The following is a 14,132-nucleotide window of genomic DNA, read 5'->3' on the forward strand; positions in this document are numbered from 1 at the left end:
TGTTGGTGCAGCCCCCTGCAGAGAGTGTACAAGACTCAGGGCAGTGTGTCGACGTCCCCTGTGAAGACGCGCCTCCCCCCGTACCATCTCTTACCCCATCCCAAGCCTCAGAGTGCTCTCCATCCGCAGGCTCTGTCCCACCAACAGACATTACCATATCAGTCCCAGTTCCCGCTCTGGCCGTTACAACATCCATAGACCTACCCCAGACGGATGGGCTCAGTGCTCTGTTGGCCTTTGGGGACACTGGGGCTGAGGGAGGCGCGTCACAGGGCATGGCCACATCTGCTCCAGGACAGGCCGAGACTCCCGTGGCAGCGGTGAAACTGGAGAGTGTGCTGGATCCCACAGAGCTTTCTACTGTGAGTGCTGAGAGATGGAGGAGCAGAGGGAGGGGAGGGCCGACAGGGCAGGGATCCCCAAGAGTCCTTCACCGTCTAAACAAAGTCGATCCTAAGAAACCTCCAGACTAAATGCTCGGGCAGGATTGCACAGCTCTGAGTAATGTTGTTATAGCACCATTTACCGTTAAGAATAGCTGTGAGTAGGTGGGCTTTGTACTCAGGCAAGTAGTCCTAGGGTGTTGCCCAAAAGTAATCTATCAACTTGCATTAGTTTTATATGTCACTTAAAAAATTCTCAGTGTAAAACGTTGTTTTCATTCTTCAGATGTGGAATATGTAAGCATAAGAATTATTGGTCTTGATTTTCACTGCTATAGTTGCATCTAGGTCATCATGTGCCTAGAATGTACACCCATCGCTGTTTAACCTAGTCATACGAATCCCATATTAAAGTCAAATACAGCTGTAGCAGTTGCTTTAGAGCACTTGCCTCCCTGGAGTTATCTGTGAGTCTCCCCTTATCACTGCAGTGCCACGAACATCCTTAAAACCCTTTGAGTAAACTAACACTTTCATAGAGCAGAACCACCAGTTGCCTCCTTCCACCATCTCCTCATCCTCACCGTCGCGCCCTGCATGACTTTTGACTGTTTCCCCTTTCGTGATACTTGTGGTGGTTGTGTGGTACAAATTTGGAATGGGTTTATGTGACATTCCTCTGATTCTTAAAATCACGTACCTCTCTACAAATCTAAATGGGGCATAAGCTTGTTTACATCGGGTATAGGTTACCTGTTAGTGTTATGTACTAAGTGACCAGAGACGTAAAACACCTGCAGTGTCTCCGGTGTCTTAAGAATGTGTTACACACCATCAGTGTATTTTGTCTTCCTAATATACCTCTTGGAGGGGATGAATATGAAATATCCCTCTTAAGTGACTTTTACAAAAGTAAATTACAAGGATATACTGTATGGCATCACTGTAACAGTGATTTCCATTTTCTGGTCACATAGTTTACAACACATACACACATATCTATAATAAAATGTATTTTTTTTAAAATAACGTAGCATTTATGAACTATTAAATATCTGCATGTGTGATGGGGTGTTCAGCCCCAGTCAATGGCAGAGGTCCTGGCCAAGAAAGAAGAGCTGGCAGACCGTCTGGAAAAGGCCAACGAGGAGGCGATCGCGAGTGCCATCGCCGAAGAGGAGCAGCTAAATAGAGAGATTCAGGCAGAGAACAACGACCTGGAGACTGACAATGAAAGTGACTTCTCTGTAAGATTGGTCTTACCTTTTTATATTTATGCTCATTAACGTTTGGTGCCTTTGCTTTGCCAGTTATTTGGAAAAAAATATCCCAGACTGCATTTTTACATATAATTTGAAGTGATGGAAAAAAAAAACACATCTTCACCACAGGCTAGCATCAGCAGTGGAGGTTGTGGAGTTAATATCGACTGGAGTGACATGCTGGCAGACTTTGATGGTATGGAGGGCGACAAAATACAAAGTACAGAATACGGAATACTTTTGTTGAAGCGAAAGTTGCACCCCTATTTATTTGTTGTGAATGGTTGCTTGTTCTGTAGCCCGAGAACCGTGGCGTCAGAGCACCTCGTGGGGAGACATGGTAGAAGAAGAACCTGCTCGGCCTCCTGGACATGGAATCCACATGCACGAGAAATTGTCCTCACCGTCGCGCAAAAGGTCAGAAACCTTTTCCCTTTTTCTTGTTATTGGTCTTTTTTTTTTTATTCTTTCTTGTTGCTTTCTTAGCAGAAGTGTACAATGTCGTCAATACATTCTTCTTACTTTGATAAAGGTTTCATCTGGCATCCTGAGAGTAAACTCCTTTGTCCGATCCGAAATGTCAAAACAAACCCTCGTGACCTAGCTGTGCAAGTAGTTCATAGGAAGGGGGGAGGGAATAAAAAGATGAATGATTTTTGTTTCCGTATTTTTTGACAGAACCATTGCAGAGTCTAAGAAGAAACACGAGGAGAAACAGCTGAAGGCACAGCAGCTGAGAGACAAACTTCGTGAGGAAAAGACACTCAAACTGCAGAAGCTCATGGAGAGGGTAAGTAGGCCGTGCCAACCTGACCAACGGCGCTCTGAAGAAATTCAGTGCAAGCTGAGCTTGGTCTTGCTCACAGTGAGAGCTTCTGTCAGCACGCTGCTCGATAGAATCACTAAATGTTATAACCCCTTCCAGCCACATCCACGGCAGCTGGCTGCAGGCAGCCGTGAGAGACAACCCCGGCCAAAATCAACAGCCTTTCATGAAGTTTGTTTTGTACGCTTTAGGTCCTAGCGAGATGAGTGAGCACTTGAATGAATTGGGTTGACCACATAAATTCATGAAGTGGTGCGTTTTCTCGGTAATCCCCACATGGACACACCGGAGAGGGTGGACACGGAAAAGTCCGCTGTCTGTTTAGTCTTGAAGAATCTATCGTAAATTCCTCTAGTTTCACTACTCCTGCCGCTTTCTCTTCATTCTCTGCAGGAGAAGGATGTGCGTAAATGGAAAGAAGAGTTGTTGGAGCAGCGTCGGAGGATGATGGAGGAGAAGCTGTTGCATGCTGAGTTTAAGAGAGAGCTACAACTCCAGGCAATCGTGAAGAAGGCCCAAGAGGAAGAGGCCAAGGTAGAGAAGGCAGTCCCCTGAAAAGCTGTGCATTGTGCTTGTGACAGTTCAGAAATTTCACAAAAGAAGTGAGTTCAAGGTGCTTCATTTCATTGACATTGTGCATGTTCCTAACCTCGTGTATATTTTCCCAAACAGGTCAATGAAATTGCCTTCATCAACACTCTAGAAGCCCAAAATAAGAGGCATGACGCCCTGGCCAAGTTAAGTGAATATGAACAACGCCTTAATGAACTGCAGGAAGAGAGACAGAGGAGACAGGAGGAGAAGCAGGCCCGAGACGAAGCTGTTCAGGTCCAAACTTTTACAGACAGACTTGTTTTTTCCCTTTTGTGATTTTTCACAGTTGACTGCATCTCGGTTCATTTCTCGCTTCCTCACTAGGAACGTAAGCGGGTCTTAGAAGCAGAGCGGCAGGCAAGAGTGGAGGAGCTGCTAGTGCGGAGGAAGGAGCAGGAGGCTCGTATTGAGCAGCAGAAGCAGGAAAAAGAGAAAGCCAGAGAGGATGCAGCGCGGGAAAGGGCCAGGTTTGTTGTCCCAAACCCCTTCAGTCTGGGTGTACATGTGGATTTAGGAAACATTTAGGCTCCAGCACTTATTATACATATCGTATTTTAGAATGAACTTTGAAAGAAAGAATTTTTGCCCATCAATCCACATTCGTTCTCTTTTTGAAGAGACCGAGAGGAGCGTCTGGCTGCTCTGAGTGCTGCCCAACAGGAGGCCATGGAGGAGCTACAGAAGAAAATTCAGATGAAAGTAAGTTTATACCATGCCACCTTGCGTCTTTAGCAGACATCATGTTGGAATCCCTGTTTCCCATATGACTCCTGGTTTCTGGTTTCGTCCATAGCACGATGAGAGCAGCCGTAGGCATATGGAGCAAATCGAGCAAAGGAAAGAGAAGGCGGCTGAGCTCAGCAGCGGTCGGCATGCTAACACAGACTACGCTCCCAAACTGACCCCATATGAACGCAAGAAACAGTGCTCACTCTGCGGCGTTGTAGTATGTAAAGTTTCATCGCATCCGTTTCAGGGCTTGTTGATGTCATTTCATTTATCTATTCTGTTTCTATTTGTTTGTTTATTAATTGATTGTTGGATTTTATTTGTATGCTTATTTACTTTCTTTTCATATTCATTTGTTTCGTTTCAATTTTTGAGTAAGAGTACAATTTGGTAGGACTGCTGGAAGGAAGTCAAACACCTTTTTAAAAAGTTAATTTCAAATGTTCTGCAGTTATTCTCCAGACCTAATTTCATCGATTGAATCAATATGTACAGACATGTGAAAAAGAAGAAAGTATTTATAAGGTTTTGTGCACCAAGACACAAGAAATAATCCAATTTTCAAAGCTTAAAAAGGAGGTTAATACAACCTCAGAACTACAACACATGAAATGTTGTTTGTATCATTATTTTAACAAAAATTAAGCCCAAATGCTAAAGGCTTCAACAGGATTTTAGATTGTAAATAGCAAGTGCCGTTAATGAAACGCTGGTCAGCAGCATTTACCTGTGTGTTACGACAATGCCAAGGAGGAAAGACACCCGCAATGACCTTAGAGAAGCAATTGTTGCTGCCCATCAATATGGGAAGGGTTATAAGTCAATTTCCAAATAATTTGGAGTTCGTCATTCTACAGAGAGGAAGATTATTAAGAAGGAAGAAAACTTTCAAAACGGTCCCCGATCTTCCCTGGAGATTAGACCTTTCGGTGCTTGGAGTAATGGCTATATCTCAGACAATTTAGAGACACCATCGCCCCCAACATGCATGTTTTAGGACGGTGGGAGGAAGCCGGAATACTCGGAGAGAACAGACACAAACACTGGGAGAACTTGCAAACTCCACACAGGCCCCAGCTGGGACGGTGCTAACCACCACACCACTCTGCAGCCCATGTCTATAAACATCAAACCTTTAAACCTTTGATTTTTGCTATCTTTTCCACATGATTACACATATATAGATATAGATATATATATATATATTGGCACTCGTGGTCATCGTAAATGGGGAAAAGATCTAAATGCTTTTTTGCTGAGTGGCTATTGGTAAGTCTGCTGTGTTATTTGGCATATTATATATGCAGAAAATGCTGATATGAAGGTGATTCGGAGGATTTTAAAAGGAATACTCATTTAAATGAGGATTTAACCTCATTGATTAAAGAGATTTATGACTGGATATGATTATACTTTTTACTTTTTTTTTTTTTTTTTTTCTCTCCTTCCTACATCTGGCAACAAATTTCACAAGCAGGCACATTTATCTCTGATTAACTGGCTACCACGACAACAAGGGTGGGACACCTTGAATCTTCAAACCAGCATCAGATAAAAACGGAGGGTCGAGGGCGAAAAAGGGAATCTTGTTAAAACGTTAGATGACCTTGGCCGACATCCGACACCAGAGATCATGGATGGGTCAGCAGCAAGCACTTTATTTAATGACATTAAAGACAAACCATCTCAAACGGGCTCGTTTCCAGAAATGGAACAAAAACAATTCCTGCTACACACCTGCCTCTTGTCATGGCCATTTGTCAGACCTGCACTGCATTTATTTAGACATCTCTGATAAGTGACTGTTGTTGGCAACTTGCATTTGGCAAATTACTTGTGTTTAAGTAATTTAGTTAGTAATTTATACACGTTGAACTTTTTTTTTTTTCTTTTTAAGGGTTAAAATCGGAGAACATGGTGTTAAGTTAAATTCATCTCATGATTTAGAGTTTGATGCGACCAGAGTTTAAGTTAAAGGTTACATGTAGCTTATATGAGTTAAAGGTAATACAGTCTGTAATGTGTCCTTAGTGACAAATCCCTTTACTTTTCTTCATTATTTGCTTTAGACTGAGGTTTAGGAGCGGGAAGTTATGTCCTATTGTACGTGTCCATGTGGTGTATCGTTTCACCAGGGTAACACTGGGCCCTGCTGACCCTTTCCTGCCTCCTGTCGCCATTGTGTCTGCTCCACTGACCTCTGACCGCTGTGTTTGTATTTGTAGATCACCTCAGAGGTGCACCTGTTCAGCCACACCAAGGGCAAGAGGCACCAGCAGGCCGTTCGAGACGGTAGCAGCATCCAGGGGCGGGAGCTCTCCGACGAGGAAGTGGTGCGTATAACCCGCACCCTGCCGGGAACAAACATTCACTCTTTCTGTCAAAGAATACGGTCCTGCTGCTGCTACTGCTGCTTGTATCATGTAAATGGACAAAGAGAGGTAGCAGTTGTCTTTTATGACGCGCTCATTATTATTGTTTATGCATCCCCTTTATATACTGCCACAGCTCTGTTTGTGGCTTTGTGAGCTCACAAATGGGCCTTGAAATGTACACAGTTGAGGTTCAGTGCTTCAGTAGAGCACTGACATCTCCCCTCTTGTTCCGGGGCTTTTTTTTTTTCTGTCTTGGAGTAGCTTTTCATGGGAAGGCAGCTTGTTAATGCAAGGTAACCTCTAAGGCTGCAATGTGAGATTGGCTTTTCAGCAGTGCTCATTGTGAGGCTGACAACTGGTGGTGCTATATGCAACACCTTTGGCCCCACCAACTCTTCTTTTTCAACATAGCATAATTGATACTCCTGCTTTGCTTTTTTTTTTTTTTTTTTTTAAATCATTGCCTTTCTAACTGCAAGCCTTTTTTTTTTTTTTTTTTTTTTCACTACGCAATATGTTTATCTTTCAGTTCTTTCCAATCAGTTTTTAAGCCCTTGCTCAGCTCTGGGATTTACAACTTTTTTCACAGCAGTTACTTTCTGAAGCACAAATAACTATTCTGGTTAGATTTTATGTAAAAGTTGCCGTTCTGCCTTAAGAGCCTCTATTTGTATGAATCACTGTGCGTTTATCTTCCCCACACGATGGAGCTGCGTTTTACTGGTGTTGATTCACCCGCTGCCCAAAGGTCCCAGCCCAAAATACCACGGATGGCAAAATAAGCTGCAGAGCAGTCCATGCAGTATAAGACATTGGTTTCTTTTCTATGAGTCACTGTCATCTTTAGTCATGTTATTATGATCACACTTTTAATCTTAAAGTCATTTTTGGTCGGTATGATCAATTCTCATTCTCTAAGCCTATAAAATTCAGTAATTTTACCTCTTTAGGAAGGATGTTAAATTGTTGTTATGATCAACAGGGCTGGATTGATGTTTGGGCAAAGAGCACAGAGACTGTATTTCATTTACTGCTTCTACTCACCATCTCCTCTGAGACAAATTGACTCTTAATTCCTTATAAAAGGACTCGAATATTTTGCTATCAGTAGCTCACAAATGAAAATAAAGCCACTCGGAAAAAATGAATAATTGAAACGATTGCCATCCTCCCATCTCATCCGATTAATCCTCCAACGGGATGGGATTTCATATGCATTGTTAATTAGCAAATCTGAACTACACTAATTCTTTTTGATAAAAGGACCCTGAATATTTCCCTGTACAACATGGCTTGTACTTGGCCCAGTTCATCAAATAACATTTTCTGACAAATGATAGAAAGTCGTCTCATTGTTTGATCTATAATACATAAAAGTGTTAATTCCCTTCTGACACAAGCTTCTTTGAGGAAGGACTGTTCTTCTGTTGCTTCTCTGTAGCACTTGGACAGCCCGACCGGTAGAGAATGACCTCTCAGAGGCCCCGAATAGTCCTTAAAGGCTTGTTGCTGAAGTTGTATTCGTAGCCAGCATTGAGAAGCTTGTTGAAATATCAAGACAGCCAGCTGAATTGAGCTTCTCCCACCCTACGTTGTCTTATGGTCTGAATGTTGTTAAAGTTCTGTTTGTACAATATGAGCAATTACAGTAACAAGGTCTAGTTGCCGTTTACAGTAAGGTCATGTAAACGATTGTAATTTTGGGAACTTAATCCAATGTGGTGTCATGTCTTTACCTTGGAACTGAAGATGAAAGAGAGATGAAATGTAGCTTTGGACGCCTACCACTCTAAAAGGCTTTTGTATGTGTCAAAATAAGCAAAGGAAGAACATTTCTCATTGAACTTAGATTTGTATAGGCTGCCTTTTAGATCTGTGACAGATCGGTTAGTGCCGGGGAAAGGGAGGGGTGTTTACAGTGCTATCACCTTTCTCCCACCAGAGGGAATCTGTGATAGTGAGTGGTAGTAGTACCCTTAGGTAAACTTCTAAATTACCCAAAGTACTCACAACTTCCAGACAGACTGACCTCCTTGAAACTGGAAATGTTACAGTGAAAATTCCAAAACTGTGTGTCAGTGTTGTACTGATTTCTTTTATGAAACCACTGCAACTTTGCAACAGATTATGTTCTGGATGGGTTACTGAAACAATTCCATTAAGTGAATGGCTTGTGTGCTGGATATCCTCTCAGAGATATTACAGAACAGCTGCCTCTTAGGCATGGTACAGCTACGGTCATGAGTCATGACTGACCTGTAATATCAGTGACAAGGGGGGGCAAAGGTGCATACGTATAATAAATACAGACACCTGCGAGAGGAAGCGACACCCTCGCATGGAATACCCAAAGTTATCATCATCCACTATGTGCTGTTTTACTTTAGTTACCAATGAAAAATCCTCCTTCACTGAATTACCAAATTATTCAATCAAGTACAGTATTTGATAAACATTAAAAAGCCCCAAAGTTTAGGTTCAGATGCTACATGACGAGCTTTCTATAGGATGGAATTGTAATTCCGGTAGATAAAAACATCACAAGTATACCAATTTATTTGAATGTATTTGAATTTCACAGCCTCGTGACTTTTGTTAACATCCCCATATTTGTCAAGGTTTTCATTAAAATTGTATCATTTTGAGTAGTGCACACAAAAATGTGACCATTAGTCTCTCTTTTTACAACTCCAGCAAAAAACAATCCATTTAAAATGAAAAAAATCTGATATGAAATAACATTTGAATAACAATGTTGGTATTGAAGTAATTTATCATGTTTTCATGGAATCTGGTTCAAGATGCTAAGGAAACCTTTTAGATTCAGTCTGGGGTTTTGTGACACTGATTCAGTTCTGCACACTTTTTGGTTTTTACATCCCCTCTCAGTGAAGACCCCTATTCAGGCAGCAGGTGCAGGGACAACACTGACCAAAGGGTATGGCATCCCACACACACGTTAGCTTGACTGCTGAATGGAAAACCTTTATCTGAGGTCCAACCTATTCTCTGGGGTACTGCATGACAGCATAATTGGGTAATTGGTTTCTTGCACATGCATCATGCTGTTCAAATTGAGTTACGTTCCCCTTGTTCCTGGTGGAAATATCAGAATCATCTGACAGGGCCAGACAGAAGGCAACACCTCCGGGCTGCTAGCATGTCAATGGGTGGGCAGGTGGATACAAAAGAGGATAGAGAAATGGAGGTAATTACAGGATCCAGTGGTGCTATTGAGAGGTGTCACACGGTATATTCAGTGTCACGCGTTAAATGTATCACTTCCTCTGTGGTTTGACAAGGATTATATGTTATTTGCAGTTGTATTTTCACCTGAACTTTTTGGGTTTTACTTTGTCTTTGTAACCTATCCTGGACATGTCACTGAGAAGAAAATTATATGCAAAAGATGCCACCCCCCCGCGCCCCCCCCCCTCTCTGATATGGATTTTACAAATGCATTAATGTACATGCAGTATTTTTAAATAATGAGACTTACTTTGGAACACTTGATATTTTAAGCTGATGTTTAGAGATGTCTTGTTCTGAAGGATAACTGGTATTTGAGTGAAATTACAACGTTTGCATTTTAGATTTAATCGACTGAACTTAAAAAAAGGGAAAAATCTGTCCAGTTCAAGTAGTTTTAAATCTACTTAAAAGCAATGTTATAGGAACAGATTGTTGTTTTGTGACCTAATTGCTGTTGTAAAATCCAACAGCAATTCGTGAACATCTCTGACTTTGTTTTTTTTTCTGCTTTTAGGAGCATCTCTCCCTGAAGAAATATATTGTTGATGTTTTGACGGACAGCTCTGTTTCCTCTGAGAGTGTGAAGGATGGAGAGGAGCGCCAGAAAGCAAGGAAGAAGGCGAAGAAGCTCCGTGCCAGGATGAACTCCAGGTAGCAACATTGTCTTTCTCTCTCTCTCTGTATGTCACTCTTTCTCCCTTCTTTTCTCCTCGTTATACCCACACATGCACTGAGGACAAAACTGTGCCAGGACTATTTTTTTTATGATTTTTTTTTTTTTTTTTTTTATGAGTGACAAGGAGGTGGAAAGCAGATTCTATTTGCATCCTGGCTGTCTACAAGGTAACACTGATGAGCCTAATTTATGACCACTTTCTGTGATTGGGGAGCGAAGCTGCAAATCGATCCGTAGGTCCCCCCCCCCCCCCCCCCCCCCCGTAAAGAGCTTTTCTCCAAATTGCTGGAATGGCATTGCCAAATCTGAAGTCCCCTTTGGTGTATAAGATGTGTGTTAAAGTATGTACGTGCCATGGCTATTTTTTCTTCTTCTGAGTTATTGATTTTTAAATGACGTATCAAAGAGAATCAATAGCAATCAACAAATAGGAGGTGTCAGTTCTGTATGTCATAACCTGGACTTTAGCTCACTATAACTGACTGTCACAGCAGGGAGGGAGGAGGGTGGAAACAGGCCCATTGTTGACAGTATGTACTGGAAGATGTTACTGATGTAGATTATTGAGAGGATTCCGTCACAGGATGACATTAACATGACATTAACTTAAGTTATTTTTCGTATGCCGTGTTGCAGACCGTTATGACAGACCAATCTGTAATTTGGCTACATCACCTGAGAACTTTAGTGTACAAACCCTTTGGCTTTTTTGCATTACCTTTAACGCAGTAGCAGCATGCTGACTTAAAGGCTGTTGCAGCTGTTGTTTGAGGCAGTGAAAACAAAAACATTGCATAGCAGAACGGAAGGAGAACGCCACTTGAATGACAAGCCAATCGTTTGGCTTATTCTTGTTTGATATCTGCAGAGTTAATTAGTTTCGGCCTTACAAAGTTCTCATAACACACCATCTGTTATCCTTGCCTTAACTGCTGATTAAGAAACATGTCAGCAAAATACAAATTCTTTTCTCAGGGGATTGTCTACTTGATTTCTTGGTCCTCCGGTCTGCTCAGGGAACTGTCCTTCAGCATTGCACTGACCCCAAACAGCTTCAATAACCCAACCGGCACTTAGTGTTTCTGGAAAAATATAGAAAGTAAATCAAATGAGGATGTTATTTATGCCTTAATCATTCAGATATGATTAACCCTGATTAATTATTCAAGATCTTGGTTGGAATCATAATTACGAAACAAGCCGGATACATTAACTGATTGCCTTCTGAGAGTTTTCTGCATTACTTTTGTTTGGAACATATTAAAGATAAATTATCAAGCAGTGCTGTCTTAATGACCTCTCCTGAACACTCATCCATTCAGTCATTTTCTTTCTTTTTTTTAATCTATTTATCTTGCTTTATTCCTTTTAAATGGACTGGCTATGTTCTGGAGTGCATTTCTTCCTTGGTATCCCAGAGGCCAACGTGATATTGTGAATGCAGGCAGGCTTCTCCATCCTCTTATTATTATCATTATGATTATTATATACTTATGTCCAATAATAAAATTTCCTCAAAAACAATTTATTGTTGTCATGCTATTCGGAGGAGGGTATTAGTTCTTCTATTGGCTGCAGAGACTAATAGAGGCTCAAACACCCACATGTCTTTGGCACTTTATTCGTAGTACTGCTGTTTTAGCCTTTGTGAGGCTCAGCGGTGCCGCGAAAGTGACAACATGATCTGCCTCTGTTCACCATCAGTCGCGCAGCAGTCCCGCTGAGACCAGCACTCAAAGGCAACAGGCCTTTAGAGGTCATAAATAACACAGAGCCCCCCCGTAAACATAAAGGTGAGCCACTTCACTGCTGGGTGGAAATGAACCGTTTTATTGGAACAGCGCATGGTGTCTGTAAAATGTGAGTGGTTCTCACAGCGGTTTTCACAGAGCCATCATGCATCCCTGGTGCGTCATAAAGCGGTGCGCACACATTTTAGACTTGCACTTAGGGTGTGCTTCTTTTTTTTTTTTTTTTTAAATGTTTTATTTTATTTTATTTTATTTTACAACTTGCTCACACATTCTCCAATTAGAAATGGTTTTTGAAAGTGAAATAAACAATACAATTTCATGTTGTGCGGTCTGCCCATCAGTGTCTGCTGGTAATGGGTTCCTGAGCTCAAAACCCAAAGTCTCCACTCATCCTGTGGTAGAAGCTGCTTGCCTTTTTTAATGGTTGCTCGTGGTTCAGTGAGCAGAAAACAGAGTAGCCAGTGTATTTTTGTGTGTGTGCGTGTGTGTGGAACTCTGAGAGCAGAGGTGTGTATAAAGACACTGCTGTATGGAATACAGTGTGAGGGGGTAAGCACGGCGCAAACTTGATTTATCCAGCATACTGCCTTAGATTAAGAAGAAAAAGGTTATCCTTATAGATGTGAGTTACACTGCTGTAACAATGCTTCCACTAGCTAAGTGGATAACACTGTGTCATTGAGTTGTTGGTGCATTGGTGCACATTTTCTGTAGGTTCTACCCTTCTATACGGCCGCTTAGATGGCACCAAACTTCAGTTTTAGATCCTGTTCACACATTTTAGTTGTGGTTTGGAAGCATTTCAGCAGCTATGTGTTTTAATAAAAAAAAAAAAAGAAGAAGATTTTTGTAAGAAATGGGAGTGTATTTTATTTTATTTTTTTTAGTATTGGTATTATGAAGTGTTCATACCCTTACACTGTAGAACTGGGCTTTCTCCCTTCTGGTCAGTTGCTGGGATTTATTGCACATTTAACATGATTGTAATAAATAGCCCAGCAGTTGCTCCCTGATTAACCTGATTAGATATAAACCTGTCAGAGATTAATTATTGTAATTTCTCAAATGACAAACTGGATGCAAATAATTCAGGCTCTTCTGAAAACAGCTCTGGGCCCTTTTTATTTATCTATTAATTTATTTTTTATTCCTGCTCACGTGACATTTAAAACGATGGTGTACAGAGTAAACGGGGAACAGCTGGTTCTTGTTCACAACTTGAACAATGAGTTCTGACAAAATTATTTCCCTTTCTGATAGATAACTTGTTTAGTTTAAATTCTTTCTTCTTCTTTTTTTATTTTATTTTTTTATACAGTAAATTTTACAACAATCTTTTTTTTAATTAATTTTCTTTTTCTCCCAAAGAATTAACGTTCAATATTGTTGTAGCTACATTAATATAGATAAAGAGCAAACAAAATCACCTTTTTTCCAAATCCAAGAATAAACATCCTTGCTGCTTCTTTGTAAGGTTCGTTGTGTCTTGTCCTCGTCCTGCACTGAGATCACTTATCAGCTTCTGCTAAATTAATGCCCTTGAGGAAAAGAGATTGTGAATAGCAGATCCACCTTTGGTTGGTGCAGATACGGTGATGCTGGGGCAAATCTACCTGTCGAATTTTCCAGGAAGCGCGTGATTCCATCAGTATTTAAATGGAAAACTAGAACACCCTCTGATCAAGGCAAGGCAAGGCAATTTTATTTATAAAGCACAATTCATACACAAGGCAATTCAAAGTGGTTCACAGCTACATAAAATCATAAAAAAGAAATAAAAAAAGAATAATAAAAATAAAAGAATAATAAAAATAAATTTATTATTATTTTTTTTAATTTAAAAACCCATTAATTAATTAATTTAAAAGTGCAGAGTACAGATGAAATACTTTCAGGTGTCATATGCACAGCTAAATAGAACTGTTTTCAGCCTGGATTTAAACATTGTCAGAGTTGAGGCCTGTCTCACATCTTCTGGAAGACTGTTCCAGATTTTAGGGGCATGAAACTGAAACGCAGCCTCACCTTGTTTCATCCTGACTCTGGGCACCAGCAGGAGACCCCTCCCTGAGGTTCTCAGAGCCCGAGTTGGTTCATATGGCTCTAACATGTCAGAGATGTACTTTGGCGCTTGACCATGAAGAGACTTGTACACAAGCAGAGCTGTTTTAAAGTCTATTCTCTGAGCGACAGGAAGCCAGTGCAGAGAGCACTGGACTAATATGGTCGTATTTCCTGGTTCTAGTCAGGACTCGAGCATCAAGAGTTTATCATGTTTGAG

General features: G+C 41.0%; 1 protein-coding gene across 4 annotated transcripts in view; it reads left to right on the forward strand.

Moving 5' to 3' along the window:
- The window catches only part of scaper (S-phase cyclin A-associated protein in the ER), a 58,661-nt gene that overhangs the window by 12,065 nt on the left and 32,464 nt on the right, over positions 1–14,132 (forward strand). For 3 of the 4 annotated variants that reach the window (XM_075469857.1, XM_075469858.1, XM_075469860.1), the window contains exons 9-20: positions 12–362; positions 1,463–1,630; positions 1,775–1,841; positions 1,945–2,062; positions 2,324–2,435; positions 2,865–3,005; positions 3,144–3,299; positions 3,390–3,532; positions 3,683–3,764; positions 3,859–4,011; positions 6,020–6,127; positions 9,936–10,072. In XM_075469857.1, the coding sequence (XP_075325972.1) occupies positions 12–362; positions 1,463–1,630; positions 1,775–1,841; positions 1,945–2,062; positions 2,324–2,435; positions 2,865–3,005; positions 3,144–3,299; positions 3,390–3,532; positions 3,683–3,764; positions 3,859–4,011; positions 6,020–6,127; positions 9,936–10,072 (1,736 nt within the window). The remainder of the gene's footprint in view (positions 1–11; positions 363–1,462; positions 1,631–1,774; positions 1,842–1,944; positions 2,063–2,323; positions 2,436–2,864; positions 3,006–3,143; positions 3,300–3,389; positions 3,533–3,682; positions 3,765–3,858; positions 4,012–6,019; positions 6,128–9,935; positions 10,073–14,132) is intronic. The other variant, XM_075469859.1, reaches the window with a different exon arrangement.

Source organism: Odontesthes bonariensis, chromosome 7 (assembly GCF_027942865.1).
Source record: "Odontesthes bonariensis isolate fOdoBon6 chromosome 7, fOdoBon6.hap1, whole genome shotgun sequence".
NCBI classification, from domain to species: domain Eukaryota; kingdom Metazoa; phylum Chordata; class Actinopteri; order Atheriniformes; family Atherinopsidae; genus Odontesthes; species Odontesthes bonariensis.